The sequence below is a fragment of the Chrysemys picta genome, chromosome 13, assembly GCF_011386835.1.
Source record: "Chrysemys picta bellii isolate R12L10 chromosome 13, ASM1138683v2, whole genome shotgun sequence".
Classification (NCBI taxonomy): Eukaryota; Metazoa; Chordata; order Testudines; family Emydidae; genus Chrysemys; species Chrysemys picta.
Genome location: NC_088803.1, coordinates 11,328,378 through 11,352,600, shown reverse-complemented (window position 1 = coordinate 11,352,600; position 24,223 = coordinate 11,328,378). Strand labels below are relative to the sequence as shown.

The window sequence follows — 24,223 nt, the reverse complement described above, 5'->3', positions numbered from 1 at the left end:
TTTTGTTGTACTTTAATTAAAACATGTTGGTCATCTATTATTATTTCCTGTTCTCAGTGATATATACGTAAAAACATTATTATTATTTTATTTCATGTTGATATTATATGTATATTATGTATTAGCTATTAATGAGGAGCTAATATTACCAATTATGATTATTCATTTATTAGCTATCAATGGTATTAGCCATTGTGGATCTCACCCCAAGTGCAAGAGACAAGCAAGTTATGAACAGACACAAGGATCTTACACTCTTGGGATCCTACATACATCCCCAGTTTGACACCAGTTTAACTGGTAACTGTTTCAGCTAGTTCAAAGGGAGGGAATTCCACCCTTGCCCAGAGAGGGATTTTGGCATTAAGCTGTGTCTCAAATGCCTTCTGGGGTTGAAGAGCGAGAAGACAATCCCTGGTTTGATGCTGAAACACACCGAGGGGTTACAAACAGTGAGAAGAATTTCTTCACGTCTTCACTCTATCTGGTACCAATGTGCAGGGCTGATTAAAATCCCCGCTACAGCACCATCCCTATGGGCCGCCACACAACGGTGCTAGCTGCTCTTTAGTATAATAACAAAAACATTCATTGGGCTGGATGCCCAGCCGGCGTGAATTGGCCGCAGCTGCGTTGGAGTCAGTGGACTGGATCCCCAGCTGGTGTCAATCAGCGGCTGAGTGACACCGCTTGAGGAGTTGACCCTATATTTTATACAGCACTTCTCGCCCAGTGAACGCCAATGTGTTCCCAACAGGGACACGGAGACACCAAAGAAGTTATGTGATCTGATCAAAGCTGCATCAGAATAGAGCCCAGAGGACCTGTCTCTCAAAATCCCCTTCTCTAATGCATAGCCCCGCGCTCCTTTCCTGGTGGTGAGCATGGAACCCAGGCGTCCTGACTCCCAGCCTCCCTGCTCCACCCAGGAGCTAATTTCCCAGCTCATCGTCTGGTATCATGAAGCCCGTTCTCTGCTCTCCAGCTCCCGGGGCAATACCTTCAGGATCTCCTAAGTCCCAAGTCCTCAGGCTGATAACCCAGGTGACTTTGGCTCCTCAACTGGAGGGTTATAATCTAAGCTCAAATACACCCAACGGCAGCAGCAGGGTCATTTGTGGACATGACAGACAGAGACCGTCCAGCTCAGCCTGGAGGAACCCATAGGCAAATCTCCCACCCATGCCCCGATGCCCATTGGTTCGGCTGCTGCACCAGAGTTGCGGCTGAGCCAATGAGGAGCTTCCTCGTTTCCCATCGGCAGCTGGATTTGAATACGCGGCCTCATAAGATACGGCTTCTCTCTGGACCATCTCAGCTCTGCCCTGGGGACAGCGTGAAGGTCGGCCATGCATCCGCTCCAGGGACTCATCCTGCTGCTCTCACTGGCCTGTGAGTAACCCCCATGGACACTCCTGCTCCTTCCCCTGCCTGGAGGAGGCTCTGGATCATATGGTCCAGAACACCCAAGGAAATCTATCTAACTACTAATCAATTTATCTATCTATCCCCATGCATATCTCTCCCCCATCCATCCATCCATCCATCCTGATGCATATCTATCTATCTATCTATCTATCTATCTATCTATCTATCTATCTATCTATCTATGTGCAGTATTTATTTTCCATCTCTCCATCTCCAGAATCTCTAGCTATCCGTTCCACCTCTCATTGGTGATATCTCTCCATTTCCATCTATCCTTCCACCCATCTACAGTCTCTCTGTCAGTCTACCAACCTACTGCTCTGTGCATGAGCAAAAAGGAGTTTAGATGACGTTCTGGTTTCTCTCGTGCAGGTGGACGGTGCCAATATGCCTCCTTCAGCCAAAGCCCTTCTGAGATCTCGGTGTCTCCTGGACAGACGGTGGCTCTGGAATGTGCTGTGGCAAACGTCACAGCGGACAAGGTCAATATGAACTGGATCCGGCAGAGCCCTGGACAGAAACCTGAAGGGGTGCTGTTCTTCAAAAAGGATCTGTCCATTTACCGAGCTCCGGGGATCCCGGAGCGATACGTCCCCTCCAGAGACGCCTCCAACAAGAAGTTCCTGCTCACTATCCGTGATGTCCAGGAAGGAGACGACTCCATCTATTTCTGCTTCGCCTTTTATACAGAGGGAGTCCAGACGTGGGGAGAGGGGACCCGTGTGCGTGTGCTGAGTGAGTATGAATCTGGTTGCTGTCATTAGAATAGAAGGATGATCCAGGGGTCAGGATCTGGCTTTGGGAGATCTGAATTTGATGCTGCTTCTGCTACGGCCTCCATGTCTAACCTTGGGCCAGCGTCTCTGCACCTCAGTTCCCCCTCTCAGCAATAGGGAACAAGCCCTTCCCTACCTCCCAGAGGTCGCGTGGCTCAGTGAATTGGAGCATCTCCGATATTAGGGTGATGTTGGTCAGACAGGGACCTGTCCCTTATATGACCATACTGAGGTTGGCGGAGGAGGTCCAGGGGGGTAACAGAGGCGTTCTCCATAGCGCCCATAGAAACCAGACCAGGAGTTTCTGTTATGGACAGTGTTTCTCTTGCTCTCCCCTCCCCCGAGAAGATGGACGAGGGGGTCGGACTGGGTCGCAGTGCGGGAGGGGGGTGGCGAGCCATTGGTTCTTCCTACATGTATTTTATCTTCAGCCTATGTCACATGCTCTTCAGAGAACTGCTGGGTTTGTTTATTCCATAGAGATATTTTCAAAAGACGCCAGTGGGTCCGGCTGGGGAGAGCTCACTACTGTAATGTAGCCAAATCTAAATAAACTACACAAGTTAATTAATCGGAGCAACAATAACGAACCCATAATTAAGGGAGGGGATATTGGTCTTGTCATGAAGACAAAGCAGTGAGAGGCAAGACATTTGAGTCTGGGAGGAAGGAGGCGTCTAGTGCATTAGAACAGAAAAGGGCGGGGAGCCAGGACTCCTGTGTTCTTTCCCCGGCTTTGGGAGGAGAGTGGGGTCTAGTGGTTAGAGCGGGCAGGCTGGGAGCCAGGACTCTATCCTGGCTCTGGGAGGGCAGTGAGGTTGAGGGGTGTGAGCCAGGGATGCTAGCTGCTGTCTCCAATGTCCTCTCTGTGTGTTTGCAGGGAGCAATCTGCCCCAGCCCCGAATCCAGCTGTTCCCTCCAGCCCAGGAGGAAATCGCCACCGGCTTCGCCACCCTGACCTGCCTAGTGAGCGGCTTCTTCCCCGGCTACATCGATGTGCTGTGGAGGCAAGACTGCCAGACCCAGGCCCAGGGGATGAGAACGGGGCTGGTGGCACTGGGAGAGGACAAGACCTACTCTGTGAGCAGCTACCTAACGGTGCCGGCCAACGAGTGGGGCTCGGGTGCCAGCTACAGCTGTGTGGTCAAGCACGAATCGCTGGCGTCAGCACTGGAGAAGAGCATCAGTGCCAAGGACTGCAAAAGACAGTAGCCCAGCAGGGAGCCTCTTCTCCCAGATCCCAGGGTCCCTGTCAGGTTCAACCTCCCCCATGCCCATCTACCAGGCTGAGAAACCCCCCTCGGCTTGGAGGAATACGGTCCCTCATCCAGAGCAACCTCCCCCCATGACCTGATACTCCCTGAGATCCCACCCAGCAGCACTCCTTCAACAGCAGTGGCTCCATTTCTGTCTTGCTTTTGGGGTGGGGGGGGGAGGATCCAGCCTGGGTTGGGGGCAGAGCTGAACCCAAGATGCAAAGCTTCAGTCCTGGTTCTCCAGACCATACCTGGTTCCTTCTGCAATTCTGTCTATCCTACTGTCCCTTCTCCTACCCTGCCGTCTGTCTGTCTGGCCCCTCTGTTTCTTTTCAAACACACTCATCCCTCCATACACAGCCCCCCTCTCTCTCCCTCCATCCATGTACACCCCTCTCCCCATGGTTTTACGGATCTACATATCAGTGCTGCTTGTTTCCTCTCTACCTATTCATCTCGCCCCATTATCGACCCAATGTACACATCTATTTACCTACCAATCGGTCCATCCATCTAATCTCAACGCATGCTCCCTTCTCAGCAGCAGCATAGTAATCCAGCATTTATAAAGTGGTAGAAAAAGCAAAGACAATAAAAGAAAACTTGATACCAAATTAATTGCTTTGTACTTTTTTTAAAGCAAGACAAACATATCGCCAAATGGATTATAATAAAATATTCATTTAAAGCATATCTGTGGGTTGGCCATGCTGTAAAATGGCCACTAGGTGCAGCAGAGGGTGGGGGCGGGGAAGGGGCAACTATACTGTATAATGGCCACTAGGGGCAGCAGAGGGTGGGGGTGTGAAGAGGCGGTTGTACTGTATAATGGGCACTAGGGGTAGCAGAGGGTGAGGGTGAGGAAGGGGCAACTATACTGTATAATGGCCACTAGGGGCAGCAGAGGGTGAGGGTGAGGAAGGGGCGGCTATACTGTATAACAGGGGTCTCGAACACAGGGCCCGCGGGGTGATTTTCTGCGGCCCGCAAGCCTCTCGCAGCCCCCCCGCCCTCCCCCAGTGTTTACCAGAGCGGCTCTGGCCGGACGTGCACCAGAAGCAGGGCAGGCTCCCTGCCTGCCTGCCCGCCCCTGCTTCTTTTCAGACTTCCCGCAAACCTCTGATTCGCGGGAAGCAGGGGAGGGGGAGGAGCAGGGGGCGGAGCGTTCAGGGGAGGGGACGAGGGGGAAGTGAGCTGAGGGCGGGGTGGAGAGCTGCGGAGCGGGGCCCTCTTAGCGCGGGGCCCAATTCAGCCGAATCGGCTGAATCGGCCTAAAGCCGGCCCTGGGGGCAGGAGCGGGGCCTCATGGAAGGGGTGGAGTGGGGATGGGGCCGAGGGCGGCGGGGGGGGGAGGTGTCAGTAATGCGGCCCTCGGGCCAATATACTAGTCCTCGTGTGGCCCTCATGGTCATTTGAGTTTGAGACCCCTGCTGTATAATGTCACTAGGGCCAGCAGAGGGTGGGGGTGGGGAAGGGGCGGCTATACTGTATAATGGGCACTAGAGGGCAGCAGTGAACAGGGCAATATTCAACTAAATAGCTGCCACCCCTTGTCCAGACCCTTTAAAGGAGGAGTTCTCAAACTTTTGTACTGGTGACCCCTTTCACACAGCAAGCCTCTGAGTGTGACCCCCCCCTTATAAATTAAAAACACTTGTTTATATATTTAACACCATTATAAATGCTGGAGGCAAAGCGGGGTTTGGGGTGGAAGCTGACAGCTCGCGACTCCCCATGTAATAACCTCATGACCCCCTGAGGGGTCCTGACCCCCAATTTGAGAACCCCTGCTTTAAAATAACCCTGTATGCTCTCATCCACCCTCAAACCTCCCTTGCCTAGGTCAGGATGGGCCCTTCCCCCAGGCAGTGCCATGACACACACACACACACACACCCCTGCCCTGCGTAGCCCCATCCCCTAGGGCAAGACCAGCCCCAACGGGCAAGTCCATCCTTCCCTAGGGAGATGCCCTCAGACCCGTTGGCCCTGTTGGGGCCAGTCCCTGCTCTCCTTCTGCCAGCCCTATTCTCGTTCCCGTCCCACCACAAACTGCCCACGGGAGTTCCCACCTCTCTGACTCCCATGCTGCCCTCCCCCTGCCCATCACTTTGCCACCCCATCTGTTAATTACCTGCCAGAATTAGCTCCCTGGCTTGGGCCCCATCGGGGCGTGGTACTGGCTGGGGGCCCTGGCTGGCGCCTCTGGGGCTGAGGGCTGGCACCGGCGAGAGGCCGGTCTGACAGCATAGCAGGGAGGGCCTGCCCAGCTCCCTGGGAACAAGTCGGGCCAGGTGCCTCTGCACAGCGCAACAGCTGCCACTAATGTAACCGCCCTTCATTCTCCTGGCTGGGCCTGCCTGACCCCTCAGTCCATACAGCGTTCATCTGTCCAGCTAACCGCTGCATCCGACCTCTATCTATCGATCTGTCCCTCATTCCAGCGCCATATCTCCCAGCTCTGTCTGGCTAGACGCTGCGTATCCATCTGTCTGAGCTCCATCCATCTGTCCATCCGAGCTGTGCCTAGCTCAGCGCCGTCCGTCCATCCATCCTACCCCATATCCCATTCTCCAGCCCGTCCCCCCGCCTGGGGCTGGATTGGAGCTGGCTCTCCTGTAGTCTATTCCCTGCCCCCTGGAGCCAGCCAGTCCCTCTATCCTGGGGCTGGATTTGAACCAGGACGCCTGGGCTCTATCCACAGGACTGGGAGGGCAGCTGGGTCTGGTGGGTTACAGAAGGGGCTGCTGGGGTCAGAACTCCTGGGTTCTGTTCCCAGCTCTGGGGGAGGTGTGGGGTCTAGTGGTTAGAGCAGCAGGGACGGGACTGGGATCCAGAACTCCGGGGTTCTATCCCAGCTCTGTGAGGGGAGTGGGGTCTAGTGGTTAGAGCAGGGGTGCTGGGAGGCAGGACTCCTGGATTCTATCCCAACTCTGGAAGGGCAATGGGGCCTGGTGGGTTAGAGCAGGGGCACTAGGAGTCAGGACTCCTGGGTTCTATCCCAACTCTGGGAAGGCAATGGGGTCTGAAGGGTTAGAGCGGGGGGTGGGGAGCCAGGTTCCAGGTCCTACAGAGGATACTGAATGACTCCAGCCTGGGCCGTGTGCAGGGTGCACGTTCCCAGGACTTTCCAAGATCTGGTTTTCACCCCAGGCTGGCGACGGCTGCATAATAATTCCCCCTCCCTGCCCGCCGTGTAAACCTCCCCTAGCCTCAGTGCCATGCACCTGTTCCCAGCACAGCTTCCAGCTAAATATAATCAGGCCAAGATAAAGACAGAGCAGAGTGTGCCTGGCCCCAGAATCCAGCCCAGCCAGGAACCAAGGACGTCCCAGCATGGGGCCTCTGCTCAGATACCACCCGCCTCTCACCCTGCACATGGGGGTTGGGGGGGTGAAGAGCACAGCTAGGGACACCAGCAAACACCCAGCTGGGGTCAATCAGCTGGTGGGTGCTTGTTAGAATTGTAACCATCCAAACCTGCTTCCTGGAGGGGGTGGGGTCTAGTGGTTAGTGCAGGGTGGGCTGGGAGCCGGGACTCCTGGGTTCTACTCTTAACTCTGACCCTGACTCACGGGGTCACCCTGGTCCAGCCCACTCTGTGCCTCAGTTTCCCCACATGTAATAGGGGAGAAAATCTACCCACTCACAGAGGGGTGCTCTCTCTTTAGGGCTGGCTGGAAGGTTGGGGCTGCATGGAGAGACCCACGGGGGAGGGGGGGTTGGAGGGGTGTTTATTCTGAGCAGACCAGATCAACCAGATAAACCAGTTTGGGATCAAGACAGAGTTTGTGACATCACAGGCCCCTGGGGCAACAGATGCTCTCCAAGCACCACTGGATGCCACTGGGGAAGCTGGGGGGGAAGCACTGTGATCTGATCACTAGACCACACTCCACTCCCAGGGCCCAAGGGAGAACCCCGGAGTCCTGACCCTCAGCCCCCTTCACTAAACCCCACTCAGGACTCCTGGGTCCCATCCCTAGCTCTGGAAGGAAAGTGGGGGGCTAGTGGTTAGAGCAGGGGTGGGGGTGGGGGAGGTCTCCTGGGTTCTATCCCCAGCTCTGGGAGGGGCATCCGCAGAGCTGTGGAAGGTGGGGGCAGGGCTGGGATAGCAGGGGGCTGCGGGTCGGGAGTCAGGGGCACCGGCAGAGTTTGGGGCCCAGGGCTGGGCTAGCAGGAGGCTGGGGGTGGGGAGTGAGGGGCACCCGCAGGGATGGGGGGGGCTGGAGGCAGGAGAAGGAGAGAGGCAGGGAGGGGAAGAGCGAGTGCGGGAGGAGGGGAGGGATAAAAATAGACTCTCCGGGTCTCGCCCCTTGCTCCAGATGGACAGACAGACTGGGGACTGGATGGACAGACACAGGGACGAACAGACAGATGGGCGGGTGGATGGACGGACAAACAGGCAGACAGATGGTGGGTCTGGAGGAACAGATACAGGGAAAGACACAGGGATGGACGGACAGACAGGCAGACAGGGGGCTGGATGGACAGACTGGAGGCTGGATGGACAGACACAGGGACACACATAGGAACGGATGGACAGACAGGGGGCTGGAGGGACACACAGGGATGGATGGACACATGCGGGGGGGGGGGGGTGGAGAGGCAGAGGCAGGGATGGATGGACGGTCATGGACAGACAGGCAGATAGGGGGCTGGATGAACACACACAGGGACACACACAGGGCTGGATGGACGGACAGGCAGACAGGGGGCTGGAGGGACAGACAGGGGGATGGATGGAAAGACGGGGCGCTGGGGGGCAGAGGCAGGGATGGATGGACGGACAGACAGGCAGACACACACAGGGATGGATGGACAGACACAGGAACACACACAGGGATGGATGGACAGACAGGCAGACAGGGGGGCTGGAGGGACAGACTGGGGGCTGGAGGGACGGACAGGCAGACAGGGGGGCTGGAGGAACAGACGGGGGTCTGGAGGGACAAACAGGGGGATGGATGGACGGAAAGGCTGCCAGGGGACTGGATGGACAGACTGGAGGCTGGAGGGACAGACAGGGGGGCTGGAGGGGCAGAGGCACGGATGGATGGACGGACAGGTAGACACACACGGGGATGGATGGACAGACAGACAGGGGGCTGGACGGAGCGGTGTAGGAGTGAGATGCTGCCCAACCCAGCCCGTAGCCCAGCCCCTTGTGCCGGGGACACCACGCCCTGGTCCCGCCTCCCCTTGTCCGTCTGTCCGTCCCCCCCATCACTTAGGCCCTGGCTCCGGCGGCAGTCACAGCTCCCAGCCCGGAGGGGGCGTGGGGGGGCGGCGATGGAGGGGGGCAGCCGGGGCCGGGACGGGGGGGGCGCCCCCAACCCCTTCGTCCACGAGCTGCGGCTGACGGGGGCGCAGAGAGCCAAGGTGAGGGGGAGGGAGGTGGGGCTGGGGTGTTTGGGGGGTGTCTGTGTTGGGGGTGGGGTTTGGGGATGGGGGTGTATTGGGGGGCTCCCAGGCTCCGTGGGGGGATGGGAGGGGATGGAGGTGTATTGGGGGCATCCCAGTGTCTGGGGGGGGGGATGGGAGGCGATGGAGGTGTATTGGGGGCATCCCAGTGTCTGGGGGGGATGGGAGGCGATGGAGGTGTATTGGGGGCATCCCAGTGTCTGGGGGGGATGGGAGGCGATGGAGGTGTATTGGGGGCATCCCAGTGTCTGGGGGGGATGGGAGGCGATGGAGGTGTATTGGGGGCATCCCAGTGTCTGGGGGGGATGGGAGGCGATGGAGGTGTATTGGGGGCATCCCAGTGTCTGGGGGGGATGGGAGGCGATGGAGGTGTATTGGGGGCATCCCAGTGTCGGGGGGGGGGGAGAGTGTTGCGGTGTCTGGTGGGCACCGGGTGCTGGGAGCCCCCTCCCCTGCAATGCGCTGGGGTCTCCCCTCCCCATTCTCGGGGGTGCGGATGCGGCAGCCTCCCTGGCTGGTTTTTAGCCCCAGCCGGGCCCAGCGCAGCGCGGGAGGAGCCGGGCATCTGCTTCCATTTCCCTTTCTGTTTCGTTTTCCCCTTATTTACTTACATCCTGTTTCTCTAGAGACTCTACCCAGGGCAAACTCCCCCCTAGCCCTGCCCGTGCCCCTCACTCCTGACCCACAGCTCCCTGGGATCCCAGCCCTGGGTTCCCCCCCGCACACAGCCCCAGCGCTGGGAGTATGTTCCCACAGGCTGTACAATGGTCCCTTATATGGCATTAGTATCTGTATGTATCAGTTCTGCTGGAGGGTTTGGCATCTTTGGCTTAGGGGCCTAGTGTCTCCAGCCAGTGCGCTGAGGGCCAGATCCCCGCGGTGTGTGTGTGTGTGTGTCTATCTCTGTGTGTGTGTCTGTGTGTGTGTGTGTCAATGGGCCCTCCCTGCACCTGGGTCCAGGGACCAGTCTGGACCAGCTGAGCAGCTGTCTGGTTTGCTTCATTATTTTACTGTCACTAGTATTGTATTATTTCATATTAATCCAGCCATCCCCCTCTGTCTGCCCCCATATCTATCTATCTATCTATCTATCTATCTATCTATCTATCTATCTATCTATCTATCTATCCCCATTCACCCCATCTATCTATCTATCTATCTATCTATCTATCTATCTATCTATCTATCTATCTATCTATCTATCTATCTATCACTACACACCCCCTGTATTTATCAATCTAGCTCCATGCTCAGACTCTCCATTTCCGCCTCCTAACTCCCCATATCCTCCCTCTGTCCCCCCTCACAACCCTCCTTGTAGTACCCTCCCTTCCCCTGCTGGAGAGGGCTTGCTCTGCCCTAACAGGTCCTCTGCTCCAGGGTTACTACAGGTCAGAACTTGAGGGGGGTCCTTCAGGGGGGATGTGGAGAAGCACATGCCAGGGATGCTGCATTCCTAATTAGTAGCCGTAATATATAGGTCTGGGAGTGTTGCTATGGGGCCTAAGTGGTTTAGGTGCTATGGGAGCCTGGATTATATCTGCTGGGAGTAGCTGGCTCCCATTCCAGAGAATCCCTATTAGCAATAACCATAGATTATTATGACAGGTTTCAGAGTAGCAGCCGTGTTAGCCTGTATCCGCAAAAAGAACAGGAGTACTTGTGGCACCTTAGAGACTAACAAATTTATTAGAGCATAAGCTTTCGGGGGCTAAAACCCACTTCATCGGATGCAGAAGTGGGCTGTAGTCCACGAAAGCTTATGCTCTAATAAATTTGTTAGTCTCTAAAGTGCCACAAGTACTCCTGTTCTTTTTATAGATTATTATGAGCAACATATTAATATTATTCCAGAAAAAATATTTTAGAAATAAATAAAAAAATCAAATGTACTAATTTTGACAGTTTTGAAGCAAACCGCTTCAATCTTTCCAGGATTCCCAGGGTGCTAGCTGCGACTGACAGCCAAAAATCTCTATTAATCGTAGAGATTAATACAGTCATTAATTGTATCATTGCTTTAATTTGCAGCCATTGGGAGCAAGTCAAATCCTAGAGTTTCCATATTAAGAAATTATGGAGTTTCCCTATTCTTAGCCCTAATAAACAGATTATTTCCATTTGCCATTAGCTGGGAAATTCCCATTATTAATAAATAGGGTTAGTATTCATACTATTAGTTCATTTTTTGCAGACTTGGGTAGCAAAACTCTGCTCACATAATATTGAGGGCTAATCCTTGATTTAGTACCCACAGGGGCTAAGTCAAATCCTAGAGATCCCCTATTAATGGTGAATTAGCCTTAATACACCAATTATTTCCATTTGGGGTCATCTAGGATCCCACTGTGTAAAATCCCTGTTAATAGTCATTATTTCTCTTATTCGTATTGCTGTTTCATTTTACATCATCTGACATTGATGCTAAAGATTCTGCCCTGGTAATATTGATACTTATTCATTTGGTTTGCGTCTCTTGGGGTGACATGAATTATTATTATTTATTAGGTGTATTATGGTAGCACTGTCAGACTCAGTCATGGCCCAGGACTCTATTGTGTCCGACTCTGTACATTGTTTATTAGGTGTATTACGGTAGCGCCTAGGAACCCCAGTCATGGATCAAGACCTCATTACACTAGGTGCTGTACATTTTTTATTAGGTGTATTATGGTAGCGACTAGGCACCCCATTCATGGCCCAGTACCTCATTGTGTTAGATGCCGTCTGTTATTTATTAGGTGTTTTACGGTAGTAGCTAGGCACTCCAGTCGTGGCCCAGGATGCCACGCACTGTACGTTATTTATTAGGTGTATCACGGTAGCACCTAGGAACTCCAATTGTGTCCCAAGACGCCAGGCACCGTACGTTATTTATTAGGTGCATTACTGTAACACCTAGGAACCCCAGTCGTGGCCCAGGATACCAGGTGCTGTACATTTTTTATTAGGTGGATTACAGTAGCATCTAAGAACCCCAGTCATGGCCCAGGACGCCAGGTACCGTACATTATTTATTAGGTGCATAATGGTAGCACCTAGGAACCCCAGTCGTGGCCCAGGATGCCAGGCACTGTATGTTATTTATTAGGTGTTTTATGGTAGAACCTAGGAACCCCAGTCGTGGCCCAGGATGCCAGGCACTGTATGTTATTTATTAGGTGTATCATGGTAGCACCTAGGAACCCCAGCTGTGGCCCAGGACGTCACGCACTGTATGTTATTTATTAGGGATATCACAGTAGCACCTAGGAACCCCAGTCATGGTCCAGGACACCAGGCACTATACATTATTTATTAGGTGTATCACGGTAGCATCTAAGAACGCCATTTGTAGCCCAGGACACCAGACACTGTATGTTATTTATTAGGTGTATCATGGTAGCATCTAGAAACCCCAGTTGTGGCCCAGGACACCAGGCACGGTACATTATTTATTAGGCGCATTACGGTAGCACCTAATAGCCCTGGTCGTGGACGATCTCTGTCCCAATGAGCTCAGAGTCAATGGTTCTTATCTAATGACTCGGGTTTCTGCACTAATCATTATTAACCTTAATATTCTTATTATTGCCATTGGGCTTCAGCTGGTCTGGCATGTCTCACCGGGCTGCTATTAATGACAGAGAGGGAGGGTTGGGGCATTACTGAGTCTTATTCATTTGCGTGGCATCTTTGGGAGTTGACCGGGTAAAATCGCCCCAGAGTTATTAACCTCTCCCTAACCCATCTCCCAACCCCGTGCTAGGATGACTCGTCCTGTTGATGGGCATGGGCTGCCCACTTTCTGGAATACAATGATTTATCGTTACTATTACCAGTGTTCATTTCCACTGCCAGGCTGCAAACGCTTGGCCACAGGCTCACCTTTATGGCTGCTAGTAACGTTCAGCTCGTGCGTTGGTGCGGGCAGAATTAAGCATTTACTTTTGCGTCCACTGAGTTGGAATACGGCAAATCCTGGAGTGTCTCTAGTCATAATTATTGGCCTTGATATTAATATAATTTCCATTTGCCATTAGCTGGCATAGACTGTCTCCTATTCTGAGAATCCTCTAGTATTAATAACTGTTTAACTTTGCATATTATTATTATTATTATTAGCTATTAGCGTATTAATTTGTTAGTTTTGCAGACAGACAAACTGAACAGCCCACACCTTGGAGTGTTACTAATCAATAGCTTGATTATGAATCTTATTTCATTTTGTTTTGGTTTAGATCAAGGGCGGAGAATCAACCTTAAAGTTAATCATACTAATTATTCTTGGTGCTAATTAGTCATGCATCTTCAGGAATCAAATGGGTCATATCCTGGAGTTTGTGTATTAAGGACAATTATCCTTAAAAACAAATATTTCCTTTTGGAGTCAAAGTACATTAACTATTTCCTATTCTGATGAAATTGAACTCATAATATTTATCTTTATTACGAACATTAGTACTTCATGTTGTGTCAGATGGGACTGGCCACAATGATGCTGAGTTTATTAATTAGTATTAGAGTTGGGTTTTCAGCTGACTCTTTGTTCCAGTGAAAAATAACACTGAAATATTTAGTGGATTCATGTCAATTTGACTGAATTGTTTGTTACAGCAACACACAAACCAAACAAATAAAAATCAAGTTGGTTCATGCTGACATTTTTGAAACACAATGTTTTGATTTTCTGGGTCTCGCTTCAAAAAGTCCTTTCATTTTAGTTTCTTGTTTTGATTTTATTTTTATTTTAGAAAAGAGCCAAAAGTGTTTAACCATGGTCAAAATATAAACAAAATGGGTCGTTCAACCCTCAAAAAAAAAAATTGTCATTTTTGGTCCAACCGAAACATGTTACAGATTGGAGGGGATAGCTTAGTGGTTTGAGCATTGGCCTGCTAAACCAAGCGTTGTGAGTTCAATCCTTGAGGGGGCCCACTTAGGGATCTGGGGCAAAATCGGTACTTAGTCCTGCTAGTGAAGGCAGGGGGCTGGACTTAATGACCTTTCAGGGTCCCTTCCAGTTCTAGGAGATAGGTATATCTCCATATATTACTTTTCCCAAACAGACGCCCAAATCCCTAATTCTTCCAGTTGTAATTATTATTATTAATCATTTAATTCAACAACCGCTAGGGTTGTCTAGATCAAATTATGAAGTTTCTCTATAGAAATGGACTATTATTATTAATTATGAAAGCTCAGTGCTGCAAAGATGTAGTCAAAGTATATAAAGTTAGGAACAAGGATGAGATTTCGGAGCCCTTAAAAATGTATCCTTTGGTGCCTCAGTTTCCCTCTGTGCCATCATTTAAGGTAGTTTAAGGCAGTTCTGACTATAAAAAATGAAAAGTTATAACAACATAAAATACACAGCAAGTACCCCAGAGTAGGTTGTATTGACAACATCTATTGTTTTATGATTATTAATGCTAATAAAGTTTTGTGTGAATTGGAGGTTGATCTAATGATAGCCGAGAATTTCTATATTTATAATATTTATGATGATGATTAGTACAGGCCCTGAATTAGCAAAGTACTGATGTAAGCTTCTTGAATTATTAATCAAGTATCAGAGGGGTAGCCGTATTAGTCTGGATCTGTAAAAGCAGCAAAGAGTCCTGTGGCATCTTATAGACTAACAGATGTATTGGAGCATAAGCTTTCGTGGGTGAATACCCACTTCGTCGGATGCATGTAGTAGAAATTTCCAGAGGCAGGTATAAATATGCAAGCAAGAGTGAGTCCGGCTAAAGATAACAAGGTTAGTTCAATCAGGGAGGATGAGGCCCTCTTCTAGCAGTTGAGGTGTGAACACCAAGGGAGGAGAAACTGCTTTTGTAGTTGGCTAGCCATTCACAGTCTTCGTTTAATCCTGAGCTGATGGTGTCAAAATTGCAGATGAACTGAAGCTCCGCAGTTTCTCTTTGAAGTTTTTTTGCTGCAGGATGGCTAGAGTTACTATGGTGCGGTGTGTAGTTATTGTGAGAATATGCTTCAGGTTGGCGGGTTGTCTGTGGGTGAGGACTGGCCTGCCACCCAAGGTCTGTGAAAGTGAGGGATCATTGTCCAGGATGGGTTGTAGATCTCTGATGATGCGTTGGAGAGGTTTTAGCTGAGGACTGTATGTGATGGCCAGTGGAGTTCTGTTGGTTTTTTTCTTGGGCTTGTCTTGCAGTAGGAGGCTTCTGGGTACATGTCTGGCTCTGTTGATCTGTTTCCTTATTTCCTCATGCGGGTATCGTAGTTTTGAGAATGCTTGGTGAAGCATTCATTTACAAAATCTTCAACAAGCATTCTGAAAACTCTAACTCAGGAACCAATCCATGCAACAAACCTCGATGCCAACTCTGCCCACATATCTACACCAGCGACACCATCACAGGATCTAACCAGATCAGCCACACCATCACCGGTTCATTCACCTGCATGTCCACCAATGTAATATACACCATCATATGCCAGCAATGCCCCTCTGCTATGTACATTGGCCAAACTGAACAGTCCCTATGTAAAAGGATAAATGGACACAAATCAGATATTAGGAATGGCAATATACAAAAACCTGTAGGAGAACACTTCAACCTTCCTGGACACACTATAGCAGATTTAAAGGTAGCCATCCTGCAGAAAAAAAACTTCAGGACCAGACTTTGAAGAGAAACTGCTGAGCTTTAGTTCATCTGCAAATTTGACATCATCAGCTCAGGATTAAACAAAGACTGTGAATGGCTATCCAACTACAGAAGCAGTTTCTCCTCCCTTGGTGTTCACACCTCCCTGATTGAACTAACATTGTTATCTCTAGCCTGACTCACTCTTGCTTGCATATTTATATGCAGCCATCCTGGGCCTGTAACACCTCCCTGGGGCTCCCCTTCTCTGCCCTGTGGGCGTCAGCCCCAGGACAGTACCCACTAAGGAGACGATGCTCTGTGTGTTGTGTTATGGGGAGTCCTTGGGCTGTGATCCTTTCAATGAGGCCAGGCCCAGGAAAACCTGCCAGGCTGGGTGAACTCTGTGTGTATGTGTGTGAGTGTGGGACCCTGCTGCCCCCTGCTGGTGGAGATAAGTCCTACAATGCTGACCTGAGGGGATCCTGTGACCCACGCTGCCCGGAGGGGCCCGGGCAGTCAGCGTTGGGGGGTTGACGTCTCTCCCGTTGCTTCACAGTTCTACCTACTGGGGATGGTGTTGGCCCCGCTCCGTGTTGCCCTGGCCTTCATTGTCCTCTTCCTCATCTGGCCCTTCGCGCTGCTCCAGGTGCTGCACCGGTCTGAGGAAGAGCTGAAAGAGCCGCTCACGGACTGGAGGAGGTAAGAGACCTCCCCACCCCCTATAGCTCGCTGGTGCCCCTCTATCCTGACCTGCAGCCCCCTGCTAGCCCAGCCTTGGGCTCCCCCTCCCCAGCTTTGCCAATGCCCCTCAGTCCCGACCCACAGGCCCTGCTATCCCAGCCCTGGGCTCCTCCCACGTCCACCGTCTCCATCTATCCCGTTTCAGCTCCGTCTCCCACAGCTCCGTTTACCTCCTGAGCCGCCTGATGTTCTTCCTCCTCGGCTTCATGCGGATCCGGGTGCGGGGGCAGCGGGCATCACGCTTGGAGGCCCCGATCCTGGTGGCCGCCCCCCACTCCACCTTCTTCGACCCCATCATCTTGCTGCCATGTGACATTCCCATGGTGGTCTCCCGCACGGAGAACCTCCACGTGCCTGTCATTGGAGGTAAGGGGCTGGGAAGATGGGCCATTCCATTGCATGGTCTGCCAGTTGGATGATGCCATTGAGGGACCTTGGGGTCATCAGCTGGAAGGGCCCATGCTAGAGTGGAGTGGGATATGGGCCCTTCCATTGGATTGTCTCCCCATTGGATGGTTCCCCCCCTGGGACCCTTCCAGAAGGGGCATCCCAGTCATGGGGGGGGAATGGGGAGCAGGGTCCATGGGGCTCCAGCTACAGGGGATGAGGCAGGAAGTGGGTGTTACCAGCTTTGCCCATTACTTTGGGGTACGCTCATTTATTAGGGTTACTCTTCTGCGGGGGGGGGTTGTATTTCTATCAATGTACTGCTTGTGTCACTTGTGTTCCCATGCGGAGCTCTACTTCTCCCTGCTGCAAGTTCCCTCCCAATGGAGTTGTCCTGCAGGACCTAGGTTCCCCAGGGCCGGGTTCTCCCAGCCCCAGAATCAGACGAACACACACACACACACACACACACACACACACACACACACACACACACACACACATTAACAGAGCATTTCTGAGAGTACTGGTTTAATCAGCACTCCCAAACTGACCCCTTATATGCCCCTGGACTTAGCAGACTGGGTCGAGCAGCACCTCCAAGCTGTCCCCCTCATATGTCACAGGCACCGCACCGGACTAGAGCCCACCTGAGCAGGCTGGGTTGAGCAGCATTTTCAATCTGACACCCTCCTATGTCCCAGGTTCAGCACGTCCCTATCCCCACTTTCACGTTACAGTTGTTCTGGTAGTAACCCACTTGATGAGCAAACCCCACAGGCTTTTTGGGCACTGCAGGGATCTTTTAGCTTAGGTACGAGGAGCATTGCTGCAGAGCAAATGAGGAAACCAAAAAAACACCCCGGGGGCGGTGGGGGGAGAGAGAAGCAACCAGCTTAACCATGAAAGTTATTTATTGCCAGGTAATAACAACAGGGGAGCCAAACAAACAAAACAGTTATAATATTAAATCTAACTTAATTTTGATTATAAAAGTCAGGTTTAGAAAACGATAACTGATCACACAAGTCAGGGTCAGAAGGCTATACCGAGAGAGAGAGAGAGAGAGAGAGAGAGAGAGAGAGAGAGAGAGAGCTGGGTTCTCACCACTCCATGAAGCTTGAATCGGTGGCAGCTGAAGGTCCAGAGTGCTGGAGACAGGCAGAGCCCCCAGCATGATCACTCAGGAGAAGATGAAGTCCCAATGGAACTGATGCAGATTTTGGATCCAGGCATCAGAACACTTACTTGAGCGTGGATAGGGGGTTTTGTAGAGAAACAACAATGGTTCAAGGGAGAACACTAGATTTGTTTATGTGTAAACTGATGGCTCAAGGGAGAATACCACAGTTGTTTTGTTCAGGCTAGACCAGGGGTTGGCAACCTTTCAGAAGTGCTGTGCCGAGTCTTCATTTATTCACTCTAATTTAAGGTTTTGCATGCCAGTAATACAGTTTAATATTTTAGTTCTCTTTCTATAAGTCTATACTATATAACTAAACTATTGTTGTATGTAAAGTAAATAAGGTTTTTAAACTGTTTAAGAAGCTTCATTTAAAATTAAATTAAAATGCAGAGCCCCCCGGAGCGGTGGCCAGGACCCAGGCAGTGTGAGTGCCACTGAAAATCAGCTCGCGTGCCGCCTTTGGCACACATGCCATAGGTTGCCTACCCCTGGGTTAGACAATGGGAGCTGATCATTCCTGGCTTTGGGCGGTGTTCCTTGGACGGAGCTCACAATGCAATTAGGGAGCTTCACCATTTTGGCTACCAATAAAGGATTCATTACTAGAATTGGTCTGATAACTACTGAGCTGGGTGTGTGCAGGCGTGGGTTCATTAAGATCTGGAGCAGAGATCCCCCATCATGCAGTGCTTCCCTGCTTTGCTGGTCCCAGAGTTCCGTGCGGTTCTTGCCTTGGAATCTCTGTTCTCCATTCTGTAGCTAATGGAGATGCCTCCTTGTCCCATCTCCGAGGCAGGGGCCAGGGGAGTTTCCTTAGTCCTGTCACCCTTATCCCAGGGGTTTAGCTGTGTCTCCCACGGCCTTTTCATTGCTTTTTGTTTTGGTTCAAGCAGAGGCTGGGGGATGGGGGGGGGGGGGGGAGGTCAGACAGGCTGGGTACTGCACCCTGGTTCCCCAAGAACACAGAGCTGATAGGTAACAGTGGGGTATAGAGCCGGATCCGGCGATGTCCCATCCTCCCCATTTTGGTGGGTCTCTCCACTGATGGAGACAGCGCCATGGGTTTGGGGCAGGAGGAGGAAGGAGGAGGAGATGGGGGGTGGGGAAAAGAAGGGCTTGTGGATAGCAGCGGAGCAGAGGAGAGGAGGTGGGAGAGGGGATGGGGAGTGAGGGGAGGTGGAGGAGGCGGCCCCAGGGTGAGGACCTGTGGTGGCTCCATTGGGGTTGAGTGGCAGCAGGTGGTGGTGGGACTTTCCCCCCTCACCCATTTCTCTGCCCCCTCCACTCCCCAGCCTTGCTCCGGTTCAACCAAGCCATCTTGGTGTCCCGCCACGACCCAGCCTCCCGCAAGAAGGTGGTAGAGGAGGTGAAGAGACGGGCCACATCCCAGGGAAAATGGCCACAGGTGAGACTGGTTCCCCCCTCCCCCAATTCCCACCCCTCCCCTGGATCACCCCCCCCGCCTCCCCCTCCCAGTGTATCTGACACTCTCCTCTTTGCTCTCCCCGAGGTGCTCTTCTTTCCCGAGGGGACCTGCTCTAACAAGAAAGCCTTACTGAAGTTTAAGCCAGGTATGAGGCCCGGAAGCACAGCCTGGCTCACACAGGGGTGGGGGGAGTAGGGCGACCCCCACCCTGGGACCCCTTTCCCGCTGGTCAAGCAGGGCCTGGGTGTAATGACTCTCGAGCCCAGAGACTCCTCCCTGCAGGGTTGGGACTGGGGGGGTGAGATGCTCAGGCGGAGCTGCAGGAAACTCCAGTGTGAGCAGCGCAGGTGCGCTGGGTGTGAAGCAGGAGGAAACGTTGTTGTGGAACATGATGTAATCCCCTGTATATGGTAAGGGTAAACCTGGAGTAATCTGCAGCGTGGATTGAGAGTAGCGACACAATTTGAAGCACAGAATAAACCTGGAGTAACACATTGTGTGTATTGAGAGCAGCTGCTCTGTGTGAAGCACAGAGTAAACCTGGAGTGAATGTTGAGTAACATGCTGTGTGGATCAAGAGCAGCAGCTCTGTTTGAAGCACAGAGTAAACCCAGAGCAATCATCAGTGTAAATGTGGCCAGTCTCAGGGCAATCCTAGAGAACCAATCTATGTAAACTGAAATGTGAACCTCAATGTAAATGTACCCTTAGTGTAAACGCTGGCTAACCCCCAATATGTGAACCTAGAAGAAGCAGAGAGTAACCTCATTGTCAATCTAGAGTAACCCTCCAAGTAAACACTGCAAAAATCCACTGTAAAGCTAGAGTCAGTGTAACTCTGGAGTAACCATCCGAGTAAACACTGTGTAAACTTAGACTTACCAAAGTGTAAACCCAGAGCAAACGACAGTAACCCACAGGGTGATCCTCAGCGGAAAGGCTGTTAACCTCTCTGTGTGCCTGGCATAACTCCTTGCATGTATGCAGGTGACACTGTTACAGCCTACACCCCTCTCTGCACCCCCGTGTAAATCCAGAGTGAAAGCCTTGGTGTAAACCGGTTGTGACTCTCTCTCCCAGGTGCCTTCATTGCCGGGGTTCCTATCCAGCCCATCCTCGTCCGGTACCCCAACAGCCTGGTGAGTGTCTGGCAGGGATAATGGGCCGGGTGGATGGCGTGGTCGGGCCGCACAACCAATGCCTCTGTTCTTCTCTTGGCAGGACTCGACAACCTGGGCGTGGCAAGGCCCCGGAGTGTGAGTTATGCATGGGGGAGGGATCTATCTGTCTGTCTGCTGCCCCTTGCTGGAGGGAATGAGCCCTGCTGTGTATCTGTCTGTCTGTCTGCTGCCCCCTGCTGGAGGGAATGAGCCCTGCTGTGTATCTGTCTCTGTCTGCTGCCCCCTGCTGGAGAGGATGAGTGCTGGTGTCTGTCTGCTGCCCCCTGCTGGAGGGGACAAGCTTTGTTGTGTGTCTGTTTGTCTCCCTGCTGTATTCTTGAATGACTAACTTGGGGTGTCATGTCTCTCTCGCCCCACGCAGGCTCAAAGTCATCTGGTTGACGGCATCGCAACTCTGCACCACTGTGGAAGTGGAGGTGAGATTGCACAGCGCCCCCTACTGCCGTGCCAGGGCAATAGGCCAACACCTCCCGGCTGAGCTCCCCTCACACTCCCTGCTGCCCCCTAACCCCCTTATCTCTTCCAGTTCCTCCCCGTCTATCAGCCCAGCGCTGAGGAGAGTGTCAACCCCACCCTTTACGCCAGCAACGTGCAGAGAGCCATGGCCCGGTGAGTGGCCCTGGTGGGGGGCCGACTTGGCTCCCCTTCGGAGTCGCTACAGGGGGTTAGGATGGGGGGCACCCATGGGGGTTTTGCAAGGGATATTGGGGTAAGGTGGTGGTGCGGAGGTTGGCGTGAGGCGCCGGGGGGTGGGCCTGGGGTGTCTGGGGCACGGGAGGAGCACATGGTACCAGGGAGTTGGTGTGGGAGGGCCCTGGGCAGTGGTTGTCACAGGATCCCTGGAGGCAGGTGAAGGGAGCACAGAGGGGGCTGGCGTGGGAGGGCATGGGGGGTTGGTATTTGGGGCCTCAGGGGATTGGCATGGCCACAGTGTGGGGGACGGTGGGTTATCAGGGTACTCAGATGGGGTTGAAGCAGGGGATATGGGGGTTGGGGCCATGTACAGGTACTCAGATGAGGTGGTGTGGGGGTTCTGGGGGGGGTTGGCAGGGGAATAATGGCCCCATGGAGAGTTTTTGGGAAGGTTATGGGGGGTCAGTGCTCTGAGGGTATGTGGGGGGTACGTATGGGGGGTTGGAGGGAAGTACATGGGTTGTTGAGGGTATGGGGGAGTCGTGGCACTGTAGCAGGTACAGTGAGATCAGGGGCACTTGGGGGGGTCACAATGGGGGGCTCGGCATGGGGGGGGCCCCTCAGTCTGACCACTCCCTGCCCTTGTCTCCCCGCAGGGCGCTGGGCGTCCCGGCCACCGAGTGCGAGTTGGTGGGAACCCTGCCGGTGCGGGCAGTTGGGCGCCTGCGGGTGGCGCTGGAGCCCCGGCTCTGGGAGCTGGAAAGGGCGCTGCGGAGGGCCAGGTGAGGGGCTGGGAGACAGGGAGGGAGGAGGAGGTGGGGGGAGGGGAGGGATGGCAAAAGGGGCAGGGGAGGATGGATGAGCAGTAGGGGAGGGACAGACCGGACAGTGCTGTGTTGGGGGCTGTACTGCCCGTGTCTCTGACCTCTCTCCTCCCCCATGGGGATCCCCCTGCAGGTGGGTCGTGGGGGGCCCCCTGCCTGATGGTGGAGCAGGGACTCTGGGGTGCCAGGAACTTGCCCGCTGGCTGGGGCTGCCCCACCCTGAGGCACCTGAGGAGCTCTGTGCCTACTTCCAGCAGGTACCGGGGGGCAGGAAGGGAGTGGGAGAGGGCTGGGGAGGAGAACGCCCCAGGAGCGGGGAGTGGAAGGGGATTGCCCCGGGGCTGGGGGGGAATTGCCCCTTGGTGGAGAGAGGAGGGGAATTGCCCAGGGGGTGGGGAATTGCTCCAGGGGTGGGGGAGCGGGACTGACCGGGGAGGATTGGGGGTGGGGAATTTCCCCAGGGTTGGAGGAGGGGAGGTGAATTGCCCCAGGGATCAGAGAGGGGAATTGCCCCTGGGGGTAGGGAATTGCCCCATGGCTGGGGGAGGGGGATTGCCCCAGGGTGCATAGGAGTGCACCCCTGGGCAGGGGAGGGGTTTGTGGGGGGCTCTGTGTCGAGAGGTAACCCACATTCGTGTGTCTGTCCACCAGGACATGGGGGGCGCCGTGGACACCCGGGCGGTGCGGCTGGCCCTGCAGGCGCTGGAGGGGGGACGCAGCCCTGAGGAGCTCACGCGCCTGGCCTTCGAGGTGGGGGGGGCAGGGAGTGTGAGGTGCAGGGGGAGGAGCTCTGGCAGGAATAGGGCAGGGATGGGGATATGCGGGGCTGGGTTGGGAGTATGTGGGGAGAGGGGTCTGGGTCTAGGAGGGTATGTGTGGGGATATAGAGGGTGGGGGGAGGAGACTTGGTTGGAGGATGTGGAATGGGGGAGTATGTGGGGCGAATATGAAGGGTATCTGGGAGTCAGGGGGTTCTAGGGGCTGCAGGGAGATATGGGAGCTGTGGGTGAGGGTATTTGGGAGATGTGGGAAGATAATGGGGCTGTGGGGAGATATAGGGGTTTTGGGTGGGGCCACGGGCGGGGGGAGTATAAGGGGACTGGGGTGTATGGGGGACTGGTGGCATGGGGATTGTGTGGGGTCTCTCTCCCACTCACACCGTCTTTCCCCTTCCCCACAGCTGTTCTGCGAAGCGGGGGCCAGGCGGGGGACCCCACGCCTGCCCCAGGAGGGTTTCTGTGCCATCCTGCGCCTGCTGCTGGGGACGCCCTGGGCCGACGGAGCCGAGCTCTATGCTGCACTGGGCGGGGCTGAGCCCCACCACGGGCTGAGCATCGGTGAGCGCCCCCAGACAGATGGGGGGACCCGACAGATAGACACACACAGACAGACCGGGGAGGGAGGGGGGAACCCGGCAGATAGACAGACAGGAGGAGTTCTGGCAGACAGACAGATGGGGGGGACCCAGAAGACAGACAGACAGATGGGTAGACAGAGAAACTGACACGTGGGGAAGAAGAGAGAGAAAGAGAGGGAGGCTACACATGCAAGGCAGACAGACAGACAGATGAGAGGATAGGGCAGATAGATGGAGGGAGAGACAGATGAGAGGGCAGACAGATGGACGGTCAGACAGATGGATGCAAGAGAGGGCAGACAGACAGAAGGGCGAATGGGCAGACAGACGGACGGGGGGGAGGGGCAGACAGACGGACGGACCAACGGGTGGCTGAGCCAGCCCAGTGGCTATTTCACGCTCTCCTTCGTTCTCTCCCTGCCAGGTCAGTTCCAGGATTTCGCCCTGCGCCACCCCGACTATGCTCCGCTCTTCAGCACCTACTTGTGCCTCCCGGTGCCCACCCACCGGGCCCCCACCCCCTACGCCAATGGCCTCCCCCACACCAAGAGCAAGGCAGACTGAACCACGCCCCTCCCCCACCATACAGTGACACCCCTTCCCCAGCACACTCGCTACCCGGGACACACCCAGCAACTCAGGGCTACAGGAAATGGGGAGGAAACAGCCAATTTTGGGGGAGGAGGATTTATTTTATTTTAATTATTTTGGAATTTATTTTATTTTTTGGAGTGAGGCGGGTGGGTTGCGTTTCTTCTTCTGTTTTGTAAAATGTAAACAAATGCTATTTTATATATCAAATATCTATATCTCTATGAAAATATTATATATATATATATACACACTAACTTTTAAAGCAAAGGTGGTTTTGAGCGGTGTTCATTGGAAAAGAGTGTGTTGGAGGGCCCTGCAGCTGGGCCTTCACATTTAATACAGTGGTTTCAAGGTCACCTTCATGCCACATCGTGAAACTTCAGTGGCGGTTTCAAGGGGGCCCCTTGGAACAAT

At 53.3% G+C, this 24,223-nt stretch overlaps 2 protein-coding genes across 2 annotated transcripts; both read left to right on the top strand.

Annotated features, from left to right (window-relative positions):
• The first annotated feature begins 1,271 nt into the window (after positions 1–1,271).
• Positions 1,272–4,052, top strand: LOC101940439 (immunoglobulin lambda-1 light chain-like). The gene is made up of 3 exons (XM_024113060.2): positions 1,272–1,392; positions 1,801–2,163; positions 3,085–4,052. The coding sequence occupies exons 1-3, from the start codon at positions 1,350–1,352 to the stop codon at positions 3,414–3,416; spliced, it is 738 nt and encodes a 245-aa protein (XP_023968828.2). The 5' UTR covers positions 1,272–1,349; the 3' UTR covers positions 3,417–4,052.
• A 4,526-nt stretch (positions 4,053–8,578) lies between these two features.
• On the top strand, positions 8,579–24,076 carry LPCAT4 (lysophosphatidylcholine acyltransferase 4). Its single transcript, XM_024113061.3, has 14 exons — positions 8,579–8,842; positions 16,037–16,179; positions 16,367–16,587; positions 19,087–19,199; positions 19,305–19,365; positions 20,301–20,359; positions 20,442–20,476; positions 20,763–20,817; positions 20,928–21,010; positions 21,691–21,816; positions 21,992–22,115; positions 22,510–22,608; positions 23,039–23,195; positions 23,640–24,076. Exons 1-14 carry the CDS (start codon positions 8,594–8,596, stop codon positions 23,777–23,779), a joined length of 1,665 nt encoding a protein of 554 aa, XP_023968829.3. The 5' UTR covers positions 8,579–8,593; the 3' UTR covers positions 23,780–24,076.
• Positions 24,077–24,223: the final 147 nt, after the last annotated feature.

Excerpts from the sequence above, each read along its gene's own strand:
- LPCAT4 (XM_024113061.3), top strand. The coding sequence starts at position 8,594 with ATGCTGCCCAACCCAGCCCGTAGCCCAGCCCCTTGTGCCGGGGACACC. Across the intron at positions 19,366-20,300 it reads CTTACTGAAGTTTAAGCCAG|GTGCCTTCATTGCCGGGGTT; the intron begins GTATGAGGCCCG and ends TCTCTCTCCCAG. Across the intron at positions 22,609-23,038 it reads TCACGCGCCTGGCCTTCGAG|CTGTTCTGCGAAGCGGGGGC; the intron begins GTGGGGGGGGCA and ends CCTTCCCCACAG.
- LOC101940439 (XM_024113060.2), top strand. The coding sequence starts at position 1,350 with ATGCATCCGCTCCAGGGACTCATCCTGCTGCTCTCACTGGCCT. Across the intron at positions 1,393-1,800 it reads CCTGCTGCTCTCACTGGCCT|GTGGACGGTGCCAATATGCC; the intron begins GTGAGTAACCCC and ends TCTCTCGTGCAG. Across the intron at positions 2,164-3,084 it reads GACCCGTGTGCGTGTGCTGA|GGAGCAATCTGCCCCAGCCC; the intron begins GTGAGTATGAAT and ends GTGTGTTTGCAG.